Below are 19,200 nucleotides of genomic sequence, written 5' to 3' on the forward strand. Positions count from 1 at the left end.
TCTTCATGGTTGCAAGCCCAATACTCTTGCAATTAGATCAAGCTATGGCTTCCTGGCTAAACTGTTTTAGCATAATGTATTCTATTTCAGCTAATGCAACATTAGTTTAAAAGAAAGAACTAAGTCAATTTCAGTAATTAAATCAATCTAAACAGTTAAAATTAAGGAGTTAACAGCATGATAAATAGAAGCTAAATTAATGACAGAAAAAAACAGCCATCATAGTTATCTCTCTCCACGCAGAAATACCATAAGCAATATCTCAGCAGTAAGCAGGACTATAAGAGATACAATAAAGAAGGAAGACAAAACCTGAGTAATCATATTAGGAAGCATGAAGAGGGGAAAGCGAAGCACAGCAAACAGAGATAGAGATGTAAATGCCCTTGCAGGTGTCAGATTTCCACCAAGCAAAGTGTACATACCAAACGAAATCACAGTCACCATAACTGGAATGCTGTTTAGTATGAAACTATTACACTGCAAAACAAGGAAATAATTGGAAACATGCATAAGCAAAAAAGTGATGGTGACCTCACAGAAAAACCCACAATTATTTAGCAGCAGCAAATACTATCAATTGATCACCCATGATCTATGTATAAAATTTGAAACTAGAAAACTTCTAAGGTGTAGAATAACCCAATACATTTCCATATATAAACAAGTTTCCTCCTGGGAATCAACATTCAATCAATGAAGTTGTCTTATACTGTCAGTTTCTGATTTTGGACTTTGATTGCATTTCTTCTAGATGTGTTTTTCCTCTAGTCCTCAAGTCAATGGTGGCCTCAATTAGGCTTCCTACCCGAACAAGGCTATGCCCTGTTTTGTTGTTTCTTTCCTTTCTCTTTTTCTGTATTTTTCTGAAAGTAGGTGATGTAGGGAAATAACTTTTATGTCTTTGGTGTTTTTTTTTACAATTTATTTCTATGTTTGTAATTTAGTAATGCTAGAGTTTCATTATTTTAGGAAGCTATGCATGGTTTACTTTTATTAAAAATAATATTCATTAGGAAAATAATTTCCTAGTTGGTTTAGGTTACTAGGTTTCTTGGTGTTTAAGATAGAAATAGACTCGGATTTGAGAGTGCTTCTTCTGTTTTGTTACTACCCTCTTTTATGGGGTTTTCTATCATTTCTTCAGCCCTCTCCGATTGGGTGCTCTTTCTACTGTTCAATTAATCCCTCTCCTACAAGGAATTCTTTGATCGTCTATTTCCATTTCTACCTGTCTTATATCACCAGGTACTGGGTTTCTTTGTTCTATAAATGTTCACCAGATCCATATCAAGAAGCTGCATCTTCTCTTGAAATCAGTTCTGCTATTCAAGCTATCGTTTTGAAGCATCAATTGGGATCATACACTACAACTCACATCCATGTGTTTGACACATAGATAGTGGTGAAACAAATCAAAACATGTATGCGGCTGTTTATTTCAAGCTAAGTGAGCATGTCCAGGAGACATGCATGCAATGCCAAAATCAAGATATGAGTAACGAGATTACCAAACTAACAATTTAAACAACAATAGAGAAAGGTGACACTAATATTATAGAATTTTCAAACGGCAAAGTGAGAAAGAAATGAAAATTTTATCAAATATAAGAATGGAAACTTTGCTAAAAATATTCTTGGCATACCGCTCCTAGTAGTGATGCTTTTCGGAACCATGATAATTCATCATCCCTAACACCTTGAACTTTAGCCTGGAAGCTACTTTCCCATGCATAACATCTAAACCATTTCAGCAAAATCAGATAGTCAGGAACAAAACCATATGAAACAAGGAACTCATAACAAAATAATCATACTTCACAGTATCCATTGCAGCCAAAATTTCATTCATGAGGCCAATTCTCTTGTCTGTACGCTGCAAACCCTCCTTAGATAACTTCTGCATTCTGCTTATAACAAATGTCTTTACCAAAAAAAAGATGGAAAAATTAGGGCTTTTGTGACTTAGGCGATGACAAAGGTACAGAGGCACAAAACAAACTGTCAAATACAGCATCATCAGATCTAAAAAAGGCCTCAAATACTCAGATAAATTATACACTCTTTTACAGCATGCATCATCAAGGATGTTTGTTGAAAAAAGTAGAAAAGTTTCTCTTTTCATTTTTTGATAAAAAAATGTGCCGTGTCCCTTCAACACTATAATTGCGCATGCCACATGAACTAATCCAATAGCATTGGAGAAGAATGTTCAATGAGTTCTGCAGTGGAAATGAGTTCTACGAGAAGTTCATGTCAATAGAAAGGCTGAAGTCAAGCATACAGCTGTAAATGCTTAAATAGAAATATAAATGCTTAAATTGGAAATTTACCTTACTATATTTAGCTTCCTAGATTTCCTCTTTATAATTACTATGTACAACACAACTTTTCCTATATAATGAAAGCCTAGTCGAAAGGTTAAGGCAATTCGAACCATTCTGTTATGGTATCAGAGCTAGGTGTTTTCTCACAGAATTCTTAAGATTTTTTGTTTTCTTTCTTGGTCATAGCTTTATGGAGAAGTGAGATAATGTTTGTGTCAGATTCACTGGCAAAAATTATGTTGCTTGGACATTCCAGTTAGAGATTTTTCTCAAGGAAAAGGAGTTATGGGGCCATATAGATGGTAGTGACAAAGACTTGGCTACTGAAGGATCTGTGGTTGCTAAGGCAGCATGGGCTGCCAAAGATGCACAAATCATGTCCTGGATTCTCAGTTCTATGGAGCCACATCTGATGCTTTCTTTGCGTCCTCATAGATCTGCAAAGGCCGTGTGGGATCATCTCACACAAGTCTATAACCAAGACAACAATGCTAGGCGTTTTCAGCTTGAGTTGGCTATTGCCAACTATACCCAAGGAGATCTTTCTATTCAAGATTACTATTCTGGATTTCTAACTTTATGGAATGATTATTTTGATCTTGTTACGGCCAAGGTTTTTGCAGAAGGTGTGCTGGCAGTGCAGCAAGTCCTTAAAATCAGCCAACGAGATCAATTTTTGATGAAATTGCGACCAAAATACGAACCAGTTTGTGCCTCTCTAGTCAATAGCAATCCTATTACATCTTTGGATGCTTGCTTTGGATAACTATTGCGTGAAAAGCAGCGTCTCCATACTCAAACCATTATGGAGCAAGCAAGAGTTGCCTCTGCCACTGTTGCTTATGTTGCTTCTGCTTACAGCAAGGGAAAGAGTCACGATATGAGCAAGACACAATGCTATAGTTGTAAGAAGTATGGACATATTGCTCCTCATTGTCCTCATAAATTTTGCAACTACTGCAAGCAGCCAAGACACATCATTAAGGAGTGTCCTATTCGTCCTCCTCCACACTCCAACAAAGCTTATCATGCTGCTGTTACTACTGCTGGTTCCCCTGTTTCACAGACTCAGCCTCCAGCAAATTTACTAACACGAGAGATGGTGCAAGAAATGATTGTGAGTGCTTTCTCCACACTTGGCCTTCAAGGTACTGGTTCTTCAACTCTTTCTTGGATTTTAGACTCAGGTGCTTCCACTCATATGACAAACTCTTTGCATGGGTTCAGTAATATCCGCAAATACTGTGGATCCTCACATACTCAAACAGCCAACGGTAGTACTCTTCCCATCATGGTTGTTGGTGATGTACCTCCCTTTTTAAAGGATGTTTGTCTCACCCAAGCTTGCTATAAACTTAGCTTTTGTAGGTCAACTTGTGGACAATAACTATGATGTATACTTTTCTAATCATGGTTGTATTGTACAAGACTAGATGTCAGGACAACTAATAAAGAAGGAGCCTAAGCACAGACGTTTATTTTCTCTCCAACTCCTTATTCCACGCACCTTGCTTCCTTCCTCTGTTTTATCTTTCCTTTGTACTGCACCTAAAGTGTCCAATGAAGTTTGGCATAAACGTCTTGGTCATCCAAATCCTAGAATTTTCTCTCATTTGTTGAAATCTGGGTTAATAAACAATAAAGAACATTCAGCTTCAACTGTGTTCCTTGATTGTGCTACATGTAAACTTGGTAAAAGTAAAATTTTACCCTTTTCTTTTGCAGGCAGTAGAGCCACAAACCCTTTCGAGATAATTCATAGTGATATCTGGGGAATTAGTCCTGTCATTTCTCATGCACATTACATACATTTTGTCACCTTTATCGATGACTACAGCCGCTATACATGGGTTTATTTCTTGCGGAACAAATCAGAAGTTTTCTCTAAGTTCAAACTGTTCTTGGTAATGGTTAACACTCAATTTTTTGCCACTGTTAAACTCTTAGATTAGATTCGGGAGGGGAATATATGTCTCATGCTTTCCAATCTTTCTTGCAATCTAACGATATCATTTCTCAACGATCATGTTCCTATACTCCTCAGCAAAATGGAGTAGCGGAACGCAAGAATCACCATCTTTTGGATATGGTCCATACCTTGCTCATTGAAACTTCTGTTCCTCCTAAGTTTTGGGTAGAAGCACTCATTACAGCAACTTATCTAAACAATAGACTTCCTTCACAAGTCTTAGGTCTAGAGTCTCCATATTTTCGGCTTCATCATTGCCATCCTATATACACCAATCTTCACACCTTTGGGTGTGTATGCTTCATGCATCTTCCTCCACCTCATAGAAATAAACTTTCTGCTCAGTCAATTAGGTGTGCCTTTGTTGGATATAGTATTACTCAAAAAGGTTATCTATGTTTTGATCCACACACTAATCGAGTTAATGTTTCCAGAAATGTTATTTTCTTTGAAAATCAATGTTTCTTTCCTTTTTCTTCATCCTCAGCCACTTCTCTAGCCTCTTTACCCTTTTTTGATGACTCTTCTCCTTTGCAAAGTGTTCCAGTTGACAGGTTCAAGCCACATATGGTGTACAAGAGAAGACTTCTTGTGTTGCCCCCTTCAGCTTTTGTCCTGTCATCTGCTCCTCCTTTGCACCCTTTTATGGCTTCTGAGGTAGCTAAAGAATCATGTTGGTATCAGGCTATGCAGGAAGAGTTTAATGCTCTAGAAGCTAATCAGACTTGGAACATTGTTGATTGTCCTTCTGGTGTGACTCCTCTTGGGTGTCGATGGGTCTATTCTGTTAAAATCAAGGCTGATGGCAGCTTGAACAAATAAAAAGCACGATTGGTGGCTCTTGAAAACCATCAAAACTATGGAGTACATTATGAGGAGACCTTTGCTCTAGTAGCCAAAATGGGTACTATTTGCACAATTCTAGCCATCGCAGCATCTAAACATTGGTGTTTACACCAATTGGATGTGACGAATGCCTTTCTTCATGGTGATCTCACTGAAGATATATATATGCGACCACCAGCCGGCTTATTTTCCACTCATACCTCTGTTATGTGTAAGTTACGTCGCTCCTTGTATGGTCTCAAACAAACTCCTCGTGCTTGGTATGAGAGATTTACTTCTATCCTTCTTCAATTTGATTTCCTCAAAAGTAAATTTGATGCCTTTTTGTTTCTACGTAAGACTAAAATGGAGTTGTGTTTCTATTGGTGTATGTTGATGATATAGTCATAACTGGTACTAATTTAGCTCTAATTAATCAACTAAAGCAGCGTTTGCAGAAATCCTTCCACATGAAGGATCTAGGTCCTCTAACATATTTTCCTGGTTTAGAGATTCATGCTGGTTCACATGGCATTTTTTTATCCCAACACAAGTATGCCATGGACTTGGTGGCGGCTGTTGGTCTCCAGAATTCGCCACCCCTTGATACTCTAATGGAAATTAATCTCAAGCTACGCAAAGATGAGGGTGATTTATTATCAGACCCGGCAGCATATCGTACACTCGTGGGCAACTTGCTCTATCTTACAAACACTAGACCTGATATTTCTTATGCAGTACAGCAGGTTAGTCAGTTCATGGCTTCTCCAAGGCACCTCCATATGGCTGCTATTCGAAAAATAATTCGTTATGTTCATGACACAATTCAAAGAGGACTTTGCTATCCTGCTGGTACTTCTCTTGATCTTATTGCTTATAGTGATGCTGATTATGCAGGGTGTTCCGACACTCCGCGTTCAACTACTGGTTAGTGTATGTTCCTTGGCCCTGCACTAATTTCCTGGAAGATCAAGAAACAAGACCGTGTTTCCAAGTCTTCTACTGAGTGTGAATACAAGGTTATGTCCCAAGCTTGTTCCGAAATCATCTAGCTCCACGGGCTCCTTGTTGAGCTAGGTTTTCAGTAGTGCACTCCTACTCCTCTTTTTGTTGATAATACCAATGTTATTCATATTACCGCCAATCCTATCTTCCATGAGCACACGAAGCATATTGAGGTGGATTGCCACTTCATTCGTGACGCCTTTGCGACTAAGACTATATCACTTCCACGTGTCCAGCAATCTTCAGGTGGCTGATATTTTTACCGAGACTCTCACACGACAACGTCATCATTTTCTTACGACCAAATTGATGCTTATGGACAAGCCCGCATCAATTTGCGGGGGGATGTCAATAGAAAGGTTGAAGTCAAGCATATAGTTGTAAATGCTTAAATAGGAATATAGATGCTTAAATAGGAAATTTACCTTACTATATTTAGCTTCCTAAATTTCCTCTTTGTAATTACTATGTACAGCACAACTTTTCCTATATAATGAAAGCCTAGTCGAAAGGTAAAGGCAATTCGAACCATTCTGTTACTTCAGTCCCAGCAATATAAAAATTGCATAGTTAGCCAATCCATTCAGATTTAGGTTGATCAACACACACCACATATTTTTCATCAAGATATCTAGGATTAGATTCTCCTTCAGACAGTTCTCTAGGGTCAAATATAATATGGTTTAGCAGAAGAGATTCTATATTCTGCATTCTGTTGACACTATTTCATTTTCGACTCTCCTAGTAAAATCACACCAAATGAACAGTGCAATTTTCTCTTCTTTATTCATTGCATGTTTTTGCCTAAATAGCTTCGTGACCTAGGGCTTCTCATGACGGGAGGGCCAATTCTAGAAAAATGAATGCAAAAATATACTTGTTCATTCTTTTCTTTTTTAGGTACTTATAGAACAGTGGGTTGGGTCCCTTGGATCCCCAAAAAAAATTACTTCACGGCTTGGGACTTGTTGTGACAGGTCACATCAGTCCTTGGGTCAATAAGAGGCCATTCTGTTTTTTTAGGCCATGGAGACCCATAAGAATTAGAAATTGAACAAGCCATTCAAGAGTAGGACTTGAACCAATAAATTGTTCTTGTACATTCGATAAAATATTTTTCTAGTAATGGAAGCTAACCATTATAGACTGTGTGCATTTCAGTATAGTATAGGTTAGATGAAAGATGTATCTTGATTGGCTGAAGACAAATACAAAATCATGTTGGGGAGCAATTCATCCTCCAAATCATGAAAGCAAAGCAAAGTGAAATCATATAAGAGTAGCCCAATGAAGCTGGTTATAAACCTGTGAAACTCCCAAAAAGCACCCAAAGCATGACACCACAAAGAAGAGAGAAACTATCCTACCACAAAAAATTAAAAATATTGTGCACTCATACAGTAAGTATAAATGAATTGACCCTGGGGCAAAGGGAAACAGAATAAAGTAACCCTTCTAGACTCCACAACATGATCTAAGAGAACACAAGTTCCGAATAATATAGATGAAGGAAGATCACTAGAAACATTCATCCAACTAAAGAGTGATATCATAAGTAAAATCTACAAAAACTACAAGGTCAAAAGATTGTTAAAGTTCCAAGATTTAAAAAAGAAAACAAGAACAAGAACAGAACGCAAACAAAGATGATTATTGCAAACTTATGCTTACAAATGAAACATATTGCTAGGGCATGAAAAGATGATCAAATTAAAAGACACATGCACCATGAAAACAACACTATTAAAATAAGGAACGATGAGGGAAATAAGGCAAACCCATAAACCTGTATGGGGAACAGAAGAACTAGCATTAGTGCGCCGAGAAGAGAAGCAACATTCAACTGCTGATAAAGAAGAACCATGGCAACAATAATACGGAATGGAGCTGACCACAAAGTGTGAAGTGATTGGCATATTTGCTGTTGATAGCAATAAGCAAATTAGTTGTGGTACCAATGAGGGAAGTTAACTAAATCAAGATCAAACTTTAATCCAAAAAAAGAACTTTGAAATTACATGCGGCATGCCTTGAGCCAGTTTATTCTTCATGTTACATGTATCCACAATAAAGTCATATTAAGGTAATTTTGACAGATTTTCATAAATTTCCTATGTTAAATAGGAAAACTAATTCTAATAATAGTAAGAGGTGGAAAAAAATATCTAATCCCAATGTGAAAAGAAAAACCTAGTAAAAAGAAATACACTATATTCCTATAGTAACGACTACATAGTGAATAATAATATTCCTAAGTAGAACTACATATCTATGACAATCATACAAAATTAACATTCCTACACATTGGACTAGTTTCTGATATATTTGTTCTTCTTTCCCCATCACCTCTACTATAAAATTTAATCACAATGAAGAAACAGGTCTGCACTGGGATCCATGCTTTAGGGATGCATATAGGAGCCAGGGGTGGACAAACCTAAGTTGGCTAAAAGAACCTTCTTTTAAGGATCCTGAAACATTTTTCCAGCATCGTTTTTACACATAATGCCCACCTCAAACTATAAGTTTTAAACTTCAGCCTCATTCCTTTCAGGAACCGACAATGCTCTTCTCATTTTTCTTTTTTACATAACAGCCCCTCAGACTATAAGCATTACACTCCAACCCTCAAACCCAAGAACCTATACATGTCTCTGTCTTCATGCAAAGACCAAACAAGTTTGCACACGAAAGGATGTGTTACAGGTATTAATATTGACAGGCTCCTTAGTAGTTCTTTAGTATTTAGGTTACTGGTTCTCCTTTACAAACATTAACAAGATGTATTCACTCACTTATGTGTTCTCAGGCTTCAAAACAGCCACTTTCACAAAATTGTCAGATTAAAACATTAATCATAATTTCCTTCTCAAAACCTACATCAACAGGGTTATAATTGAACAGCAACCGCTTTTTCTTTCTTTTTCTTTTTTTTTGTTGTAAATATAGGTATAGTTGCACGCAGGCACAATAGATAAATAGTGCACTACATGAATTTTTGACATGAGATTGCTCTAACACAAAATCTTAAACCCACCCTTCCATGTCAGATTATGAAAGCACATGCAGTAATATTGAACAATCAAGAACATTATATATGCATACAAAAGAGATACTGAGCAAGCACACCTGAAGTGCTTCAGCATCAGTTGTCATCAAGTTGGTTATTTTTCCAGATGCAAACTTCCGCCGACCTTCGTGGGTCAGCCTTAGAGATTTTCGAAACACAGCAGCAACCTAGAAAGCATTGGTCACACAGATAAATCATGTCTAAGCTTTCAGGTCAGGCATGACCAATGAGAAAAAATAATGCAGGGTTAGCTCTTGAAGAAGTGACCGATTTTTCTCTTCAAACCACACTTGCACTCCCCTGCTACCATTTGCCTCCACCAATTAATTGGAGGCAAGAAAGAGTTGCATGGCAGTAAAATGGCGATACTGTTTAGTTGTGTTTGATGACACCACATCCAAAAATAAAAAATCATAAACTGCATGCATCAAAAGGTCAACAAGAAAATGAAATTACCAAAGTTGCTCTCAGGCGGTAACCAACACGCATGACATTCTGAAAATACTGTGCTTCACATAACACGCCAAATACCTGGATAAGATTACCCCAGATAAGAGATTCTGAGTTCTTATTGATAATCCATTAATAAAAACAAGAGCATGGTGACAATTTGACAGGGATATGTAGGTGGAAGTAATGTCAAATTTTAAACTATTTGGATTGAATAAGGGCATCAGTTCATTTTCCATATTGTATTCCTCCCTATTCCCTTTGTTAGATTTCTTATTATATGACATAAATCTCAAGTTAACTTTCAAATGCATGAGCTAGAGCTAACCAAGCCATCCCCGAATGATAAAGATAAGAAATCATATGAAGAAAAAACTATTCTTCCATGACAACAAAAGCAACATTGACCATTTCTAATCACAAAGTTAATTATACTCAGCCCCATGATAAGTGGCCACCAGTCCTGTAACATGTCCCAATTTAAGTGGCCACTTCCAAATATAGTACCTTGCAATATCTATGTTTCCAAATTTGCCCTTCATATTGTGAACGGTAACACAACCATTTTAAATAAAATTAGCAAATCATGTCTCCTCACAAAGTTACAAAAACAAAACATGGCCACACATTATGGAACAAAAGGAGTTCTATTCCATAATTCAATTTCGTCATGATACTATTAAATACCTTGCCAGAGTTCTAATAATTTTTCATAAAAATTAACTAAAAAACCTCCAAAGCTTGGGGGATATAACATAAAATGAAAACCTTGTTTTTTGACAGAGTAAACACTTGTAAATACTATTTCACTACTTGTATCAAAAAATAAAATTATTGCATTATTTAATGCCTCTATTCTAATAGCAGGAGATGCTCTAACTTTCCAAATGAATGGGGGAGCAGCATAACTTAGTAAGGGCTAAGGCAGAGGACTATCATCGAGATATAAAACAACAAATTTCTACAACAATCATGCAAACTTTCTATTTGTTGATTCATGAACCCTCCTAATGTCACGAGTCTCATCAAAGTTGTAGGCAATTCTAGTCAAACTCTTCACTACAAAAATGCATGGCATTTCAAGTTATCAAAAGCAGCATGCATTATGAAAATAAAAATCAGAATGTTCAACTCAACATTGATTAAAAGAGATCATACCACTCCAGCAAAAATTGAGAAAGCATAGACATAACCAATCCAAGCCGGATCACCTTCTTGCATAGACTGCAGGTGGTTAAAAAATAATACAATCAAAAATCATAGGAAAAATCATTAAGATAATCACATGATGCATTGGAGAAGTGTAAAAATCCTTCCCCGCAACACACAAGCACATTGTAGTTATGTCAAGACAATATTACCTACCAATCCACTATTAAAAGGATAGCCAATTTTAGCATTCTTACAAATATCAAACTTCTAAAGCTAGCCCGACTCACGAGATGTGATAAAGAACACGTCACAGTCATAAAAATAGATGTACACAAGATGGGAACACCAGCTCTCCACATAACATCATTTTTCCTCACACAAAACTAACATTAAATGATTCATCAAATGGAATTGATGAAAAGTTTAAACCAATGAGAAAAACTAAAATGCATGTTTGATTTGTTTGCTAATGAAAAGGAACCATTAAGTTTAACTTCATGGAGGAGAAAAAAAGAAACCAGATCACTTATCCACTAAAGCATAGACAAAGGAGGAGCTAACCTTTAAGAGTTGGTTCAAGACAAGTGGCCCAACAAATTGGGAAGCATCATTGCCAATCTACAAATGATCAATAGATGAACAAATATGTCAGCTACGTCGGCCCAACAAATTGGGAAACATCATCAAGGATTTCTCCTATTTGTAAAAACTAAAATAAACGGTAAATTTTCAAATCATACAAAAAATATTCACTTTACCATCACACTTGAACTTTGTGTTCTTGCATATTTCACAAAATGATACCCAACAAGGAAAAACACAAAACATTCATGTTTAAGTTGATCATGTAAATGACAGATGGTCTTCTCAAGGTAGAATGAAAAACAAAATAAAAACTTTTAAGCTAGTAAAAGTTCAAACTTTCATCGAAGAATGCAAGAATCAAACAAGAGCTTTGACAGCACACAATTTGAAGTTAATGGTTCACATTTCAAGCAAGGCTATTACGACACAAGCATCAAATCAAGTATGACCATTTGAAGCTCACACTTTGAAACTGAAATTCTAGTACTTGACAACAACCGCACCTGGAATGTTGTTCTATGTCCCCCATCTGTGAAACCCATTGGGAGTAAATGGGTGTTTTCTATTAAGCTTTGTTCTTATGGCTTCGTAGATTGTTACAAGGCTCAATTAGTGGTTCTTGGCAACAAGCAAAAGTATGGCCTTGACTACAATGAGACATTCACACAAGTCACTAGGATGACCACTGTCTGTACAATTAAAGCCTTTGCCGCTTCTCAATTCTAGGAAGTTTACATGAAACTTCCCTCTGGCATATCCACTTCACCAACTACTAATGTTTGCCAACTAAATTGTTCTCTATATGGTTTGAAACAAGCACCAAGAACATGATTTGAGAAATTTCAAACCACTATCCTTGGCTTTTCATTCACTCAGAATCAATATGACTACTCTCTATTTCAATAGAAGACACCTAACAGGATAGTCATCCTCCTTGTTTAGATGAACGACATTATTATCACTAGTTCTTATATAACAACCATCTCTGAGATTTGGAAATTGTTGAATTCTACTTTCCACATGAATGCCAACCGTGTTTATCATAACACCAACGCCATCCAAATCAATGCCAATCTTGTTTATCACAAGCGCCTGAAACATATAGAGGTTGATTGTCACTCTATTTGAGAGGCCTTTAACTACAAAATCATTACTCTTCCACACATCTCCACTACTCTACAAATTGATGGTATCTTCACCAAATCCATTACACATTAGCACCATCATTTCCTTGTTATCAAATTGATGCTTTATGATTTACCAACATCAATTCAAGAGGGATGTCAAAGGAAAGTTTTCCTCAAATTGACAACTATTAGTTGGACATTTATAACCAACAGATTATAAACTTGCAAAACTAATTTCTTTGTTGTAAATCTTTCCTTTAATTAGGATGTTGTGGGCTACCAGTAGACTGTTTTGTAAATTGTAGTTTTGCACATCTAAAGGCTAAAAATCAGTTTGTACTCCTTGTACTCTTTCTATATAATGGAAATTCTCCACCAAGAGAAAGCAATTTTTTCCTCAGAGCTCTCTATTATCATTGATTACATTACACATGAGTAGCAATCACTCAGGGGATGTTCATATGGATTCGCCTTAAAGAGAATACATTTATAGATGTAGAAGATCTACAAATTCTTCTCCTTTCCTTTAACCAAATTTACAAAGCCTCATACTAAGCAGCAAGACAAAGTTAGCAAGCAACAAATAAAAGGCCAAGAGCTAGAGCCTTCATTAGCACCATAGAAAATGTAAACTTTTTCACCAATGACAAGAATTATGGCTATATTAGTAGACAAAACATTAGAACATCTACAGTTCATTTAAAAAATGTTACCAACTATGGATTTGATAGAACCACCACATACAGAGCATGCATATTTCAAAATTTTCTAATGTATGCACCTATATAGATTACCAAAAAAAAATGGTCAAACCTATACCTACCTTAGGAATTTACAAACACTAATTCAAACAAATCAATCTAAATCACTTCTCATGAAATGATAAATACATGAATTTTGAGCTATTAACCCAAGAACCAAATTATAACATAAGTTTAATGTCAAAAGGGTAGTCCATTACCTTCCAGAAGCCTCCCCACCAAAACCTAGAAAACAGCAAAGGGTGAAATCAATTAGATTCATATATATATGTCACAAGTGTACAATTCTAGACTGATGGGGACTTTTTAGCCAGTATATGATAACAACAACGATGCTTCTAAGACATGTATGACATGCATGCGAAAAATATAAACATCTAATCCCAACAAGGAAAATTAATTAAATCCACTGGATCAAGAATGAGTAGATCAACATTACATGATCAATGCACGTACATTCCGAAAGATGATAAAAGGTTTACTATGAAAATTGTTGGTCTTCAATATAATAAATGGCAGATAGCCATTGGCCAATCATTTGTTGCATAGAAAAATCCTAAGTGAATATGCCCAAATTAGTTGAGCTTTCATTCAGACATTCATGTGCTTATGTGTATATAATAGCATAACATCTATGCAATTTTAAAATGGTACTATCAAACACAAAGAGTTGGTTAATCAATTGCAACGTAGAGAAATTCCTTATTCATGCACCCTCGCATTCAATGGAACATGGGCTAAATTTCAGTAAATTTCCTGTTAAGAGGAATATTTGCTAGCTGTTTAGGAAGTACAAAGTACCTTTTTAAATGAAAGAGTTAATTTCTTATCTCTCTTTACCAGTCAAGTAGGAATATTTGTGTATCTTATTTAAGAATAAAAGCCTAGTTAGTAATAGGAATAACTCAAGCCTAAAAATATGTTTGTGGCATTTAATATCATTATCAGAGAATTATTATGAATAAAGTGCAGCCTTTTACTTGGAGACTATGATGCTTTGATTAAAAAGTGATTCCTTAAACCATGGATGTTAGGCTTAGGTTTTATTCAAGGAGTGATTCCCTGAATCTACTAGTGTCAGGCTAGTAGTTTTTATTTTATTTTCCTTCAATTCCTAATAGTTGCAGACCTGTTTTCAGTTTCCAAAGCCCTAAACACCTTATTATAAAACTTAAACTCTAATCACAGCCGACTGCAAACTTTTCCCTAGACTTGTCTCCCATCATGTGACTAATCATCAAGCCAAAAGGTACAAAAACAACAATATACTAAAACAAAGAGACAGAAACTCTCAGCATAGGACACTTGACAGCTAGAATAATCAAGTTTGAGACAACACTGTTAGGGCACATTAACAGTCATTGCAATAATGGCTACAAGTAGATGATCAAAATAGAAATATGATTGAAAAAAATGATTGAGTTTTACAATTGACCAACTTTTAACTCTAACCGTGACATTTTGTCACAATCAATGTTCTATGATCATTTTCTAGATGGAATTCTTGTGATTTATCTTATATACTCTACCACTATGGTTAGTTTTCATAGCTGCATCTCTTTATATAAGAGAAATGAATGAAATGTATCCATGACAAGAACATGCAAATACATTTTAGACTTCACCATATAACTAGGTAAGTGAATAAATAGAACAAACAAACCCTACTTCAGTTTCATTATGTTTACCTCCCTCCAAGGCTACTATTTAATGCCCTTAACAGCCATGGTTTTGGTTTTCTTAATTCCTCAGCCCAGCATTTTTGGAACCTGCAGAATCAACAAAACATATAGCATGAAATTTGATATGCATAAGATTTTCAGCAACAAATGTAACATAAACCAAGCAATTTAAATAATGACACAAACATTGATATGTATTGTATCTTAGCAACTTGAGGCAACGCACCTATCATTAAGAGTTTCAGTGCGATCCCACGTATCCAATTTCCAAACATCCTTCTCGGTGATGGGTCTCCTATATCCTAGCTTCATAAGGGGACTCATCCATCCAAAAACAATTTCTAGCAAATGAAAAATGAAATAGCAAATTTAGAAGATAAAACAGTTACACAAAATGCAGTTTCTTCTAAAGAATACCATGAATAACCTTTGCACCATGCCTGAATTAGCATGTAATGGATGGAAGGTGTGTAAAAAAGATTACAGAACCAATCTAAAATAACTCCATAACATTCAATTAGGTTGTTCAGGATACTAGTGTGGCTCAATTTTCGCCCATAGATGATTTTTGTTGTTTCTTTCCCCATAAATTCTTTATACCTATATAAGAATTACTTACCAAAAAAACCATAACAAATTTCAAATTGAATTCACAAATGTCCGTATTTTTTAGTTACAACCAAATAACTAGAATTTTAGACCTCTTGGTTCCATTGGAGCATGTACGAAAGATTGAGGAATAAAACTGTTAGATTTGATTTGTTCTCAACAGCCATGAGATATAATTTTAGGGTGATCTTTTGGTCAACTAATGCATTTATTACACTTGTTATCTCTCCCAAACATGCTAAAAAACTTTGATCAAAATTTTTAGTTATCAAGGTACACGTGTAAAAACAAAATCATTTAATTGAGGAAGCAAACCATTTAACAGAAATAACCAAAGTAGATTAAACATGGAGCAACTAACTTAAATAAAAAAAAAAAAGGTCTAAAGACAAATGGAGAACACATATTAGGAGCTCATCCATCAACCATACCAATTACCACAGCAACGGACATAACCTAATGTTCAACAATTAATGATTGATGTCTTTGGCAATTGGCAATGCCACTAGAGAGTTTGTATGTTGATACACGATAACAAAGTTACAAAATATACATACTGGAAATTATGCTGGCGTGCCTCTCAGGACATATGTACTCTCCTCCAGGTAACTCTTCATATTCAGCATCATCAACAGATTCAAATTGCATTGGAGTGTAACCAGGATAAGGATCCAAGTCAGGAACATACACAAGTAGTAGTATTCCAAACAAGCCCTAACCAAAACAAGACTTTTATATTAGAACCAAATATGCCTACACAATTTAATTCAAGTTGGAAGCCTGCTTATGAAGAGAAAAGTAACTAACTCAGAAACCCAAGGATTGTGAATCACATTCTACCCTAAACTTTTGCATCCCTGAATATTGTAAATCACCACCTTCACCCATTTCCAGCAGAATAAATACAAGTTGTGTGGCAAAGTTGGTGATTTTGATCACAATATGACATAGATTCAAATTGCGCCAATAATAACCAAGCATAAGTACTTAAACAAGTATATCATGTCATATCTAGATGTTCAACAAGCTCTAAAATTATTAGCTCCAAATCGCATTCCATAGCAAGGCTGGGCTAAAAAAAACTCATCCAACAAAACTTTCTTAACAGAGAACCAACAATGGTGAAATTCTTTAACAGATGAATTTTAAAATTTTAGAGGCCATATTGGTTGCCATAAGCCATGTCTAATACCATCTTGAAGCTATTGATGGAGAACCAGCCAAAGATTTTGAATTGCTATTTTCCTTTTAGTTTATTTGGAATTTCTATTTGTTATTAGAGATTTTAGGAATTCAATCACAATTCCTATTTAATATTAAAGTAGCTCTAATTAGGAACGTATCTTAATGCCTACTGGTAGTAGTCAAATCCAGCTTTTTTTTTACTACTAATAATCCAATTTCAATTTTGTTATTACAAATACATTTTGGTGCCTATGCAAGATCAATTGTCATTATGTTTTAAAATGGTCCTTGAATGATTGTTGCAAATTGCAGCTACTATATTTTACTTACTGATATTTCTTCTAATTTGTCCCTTATCTAGTCTTATATTTCATCTTCCCTTCTTGAACTCCCCTTCTACCTATTTTATTCCATCATTTTCATATGTTACCTGGTGTCACTTAACAAGCCCAACTTTGGTTAGAGGTGCCAGATATATGGAAACACCACAAGGGGTAACTTAGGAGAGCTACTATAAATATAACTTTATACGCTAGTAAAACTGATACAGTTCTCATGAAATTTTGTGATGCAGACACATGGAGATATAGCCAAATGTGTTATGGACCGATATTAGTCAATTCTACTTATCAAATATAAAGCGATGTTTTGGTCATATGTGTTCAAAAAAAAAAGCTTCAAAACATTAACATTATGTTGAATAAAGAGAAAATAATAGAAAATTTTGAACCACAAACTTTAAATCAAAATTTCATTGTTGTTAATAGTTTTTAGTTATACCAATTGCAGGTATATGTTATAAGGCTTAGTTTAACATATATATTGCATATTTGTAAGTGTAAGATGAGGAAAAAATTGCCTCTAATACTGGATCCACCCTAATCAAATTCCTTAAATTGTTTAGAAAGTTATGAAAATACAAGAGTTAAATTGTGTCATCAACACCCTTATTATTTTTCAAGAAAGCGATTTCTTGATCAAATTATGAAATCATATGATATAATTTTTAATATTTCTTTCAAAAGTTGAAATCAAATAAGAATTTAAATTGAATATGCATCAACAATTTTGTGGAATATATTTAATACACATACTTTGAAATTATTATGTTGCTTTTTCCTTTTCATGCTTAATGATGTGAAATTTTTTAATTTATTTCAATCAATAAACTTTATAATGTTGAATTAGGGTTGAAGAGACTCTGAAGTGTTTAATTGGGTTCAATAGTTATTTTTGGATCTAATAGGTGTAATATGAAACGAGTTTGAGGTACTAACTAAGCAATTTAAATTTTGAATAGGGTTTGAGTCAGATGGATTAAACTCAATTACTTATCCTTTACAAGCATCATGTTATGATACAGTTCCTGTCTGACATGGAGAGAATAATAAAAATAAAAATAATTACATGAATTAGCAGAGAGAATGGTGAAGTGTAAGATTGGACCACCCACACATCATGGGGGCATTCGACTAGTTAGCAGCTTAGCACTCAAGAGCCCAAGTAAATATTAGAAGGATATGGGGAACCAAAAACAGGAGTATCCTTCAAACTTGAGGATAGAATAGGTAAATAGAAGCAAACCTGAACAATGACCTCACTAATGTATAGATGCAGTACAGCACTGCAAAAACAATTAAAATTGTGAGTTTGCCTTTTCCCAATCAAATGTATAAACTAAAAGCACCTATAAATTGGAAATACAAACTTGTTATAGAACTCCTTCACTGTGAGGATAAGATTGAGCATCACTGCATCACCCACCAAAGTATAAATGACCCCGAATCGAACAAACCATCGAAATTCACGAATATAGACTTTAATTTCTACAACAATCATAACCAGCAAGGAGCACCAAGCAAGGGCCTCAATAATCAAGGAAACAATCTGTCAACAAGAAGATGAAATGAACATTATTTGACTATGAACATCATCATTAGCTTACCAAAGTAGGATCATACCTTACGTCTGCTAATTAACCTCACCCACTCTTAATCTAGTGATGATTTAAATGTACATGCTACTGCTAATCAAATGTATAAGAAAAATAAACCAGAAAAAATTTACTTGAGAAAGGAGAAACAGCATTAGACCAAGGATACATTTGCGTACTAAAAAGAACACAAAACCAAATACGGACTGGCTGAAACACATCATGGCAGAGGCATCCACAATAAGAAAAAATCAGAAATGCGTCATAATATTGTTGTTGTTGCCTTGGGCTGAAAATACCAAAGGGAAATTAAATTCCTGTTTTTTTAACCTGTGTTTGTGGCCTAGGGCATAGGATTAAAAAGAAAAAAAAAAAGAAAAAGGATTTAATGGTTTTTTTAGTCTACTTATCGCAACTTACAGTAATAAATATGAAGTTTGCAAGCTGAAACTACATTTTTGCAATCCATTTCAGCTATTATTGCAATGCAGGCAAAGGTGTTCTTGTAAAGTAGTTTTGG

General features: G+C 35.2%; 1 protein-coding gene across 2 annotated transcripts in view; it reads right to left on the reverse strand.

The window, feature by feature from the left end:
• LOC118035360 (ABC transporter C family member 2) overlaps window positions 1–19,200 on the reverse strand; it is a 37,967-nt gene that overhangs the window by 17,567 nt on the left and 1,200 nt on the right. Inside the window, exons 3-16 of one of the 2 annotated variants that reach the window (XM_035040900.2) lie at window positions 18,456–18,634; window positions 18,332–18,371; window positions 16,120–16,276; window positions 15,180–15,294; window positions 14,960–15,040; window positions 13,472–13,496; window positions 11,360–11,416; window positions 10,805–10,870; window positions 9,653–9,727; window positions 9,256–9,363; window positions 7,913–8,047; window positions 1,818–1,924; window positions 1,647–1,740; window positions 313–480 (exon numbers count right to left, since the gene is read on the reverse strand). In XM_035040900.2, the coding sequence (XP_034896791.1) occupies window positions 313–480; window positions 1,647–1,740; window positions 1,818–1,924; window positions 7,913–8,047; window positions 9,256–9,363; window positions 9,653–9,727; window positions 10,805–10,870; window positions 11,360–11,416; window positions 13,472–13,496; window positions 14,960–15,040; window positions 15,180–15,294; window positions 16,120–16,276; window positions 18,332–18,371; window positions 18,456–18,634 (1,407 nt within the window). The remainder of the gene's footprint in view (window positions 1–312; window positions 481–1,646; window positions 1,741–1,817; window positions 1,925–7,912; window positions 8,048–9,255; window positions 9,364–9,652; window positions 9,728–10,804; window positions 10,871–11,359; window positions 11,417–13,471; window positions 13,497–14,959; window positions 15,041–15,179; window positions 15,295–16,119; window positions 16,277–18,331; window positions 18,372–18,455; window positions 18,635–19,200) is intronic. The other variant, XM_073412605.1, reaches the window with a different exon arrangement.

The sequence above is a fragment of the Populus alba genome, chromosome 11, assembly GCF_005239225.2.
Source record: "Populus alba chromosome 11, ASM523922v2, whole genome shotgun sequence".
Lineage (NCBI taxonomy): Eukaryota > Viridiplantae > Streptophyta > Magnoliopsida > Malpighiales > Salicaceae > Populus > Populus alba.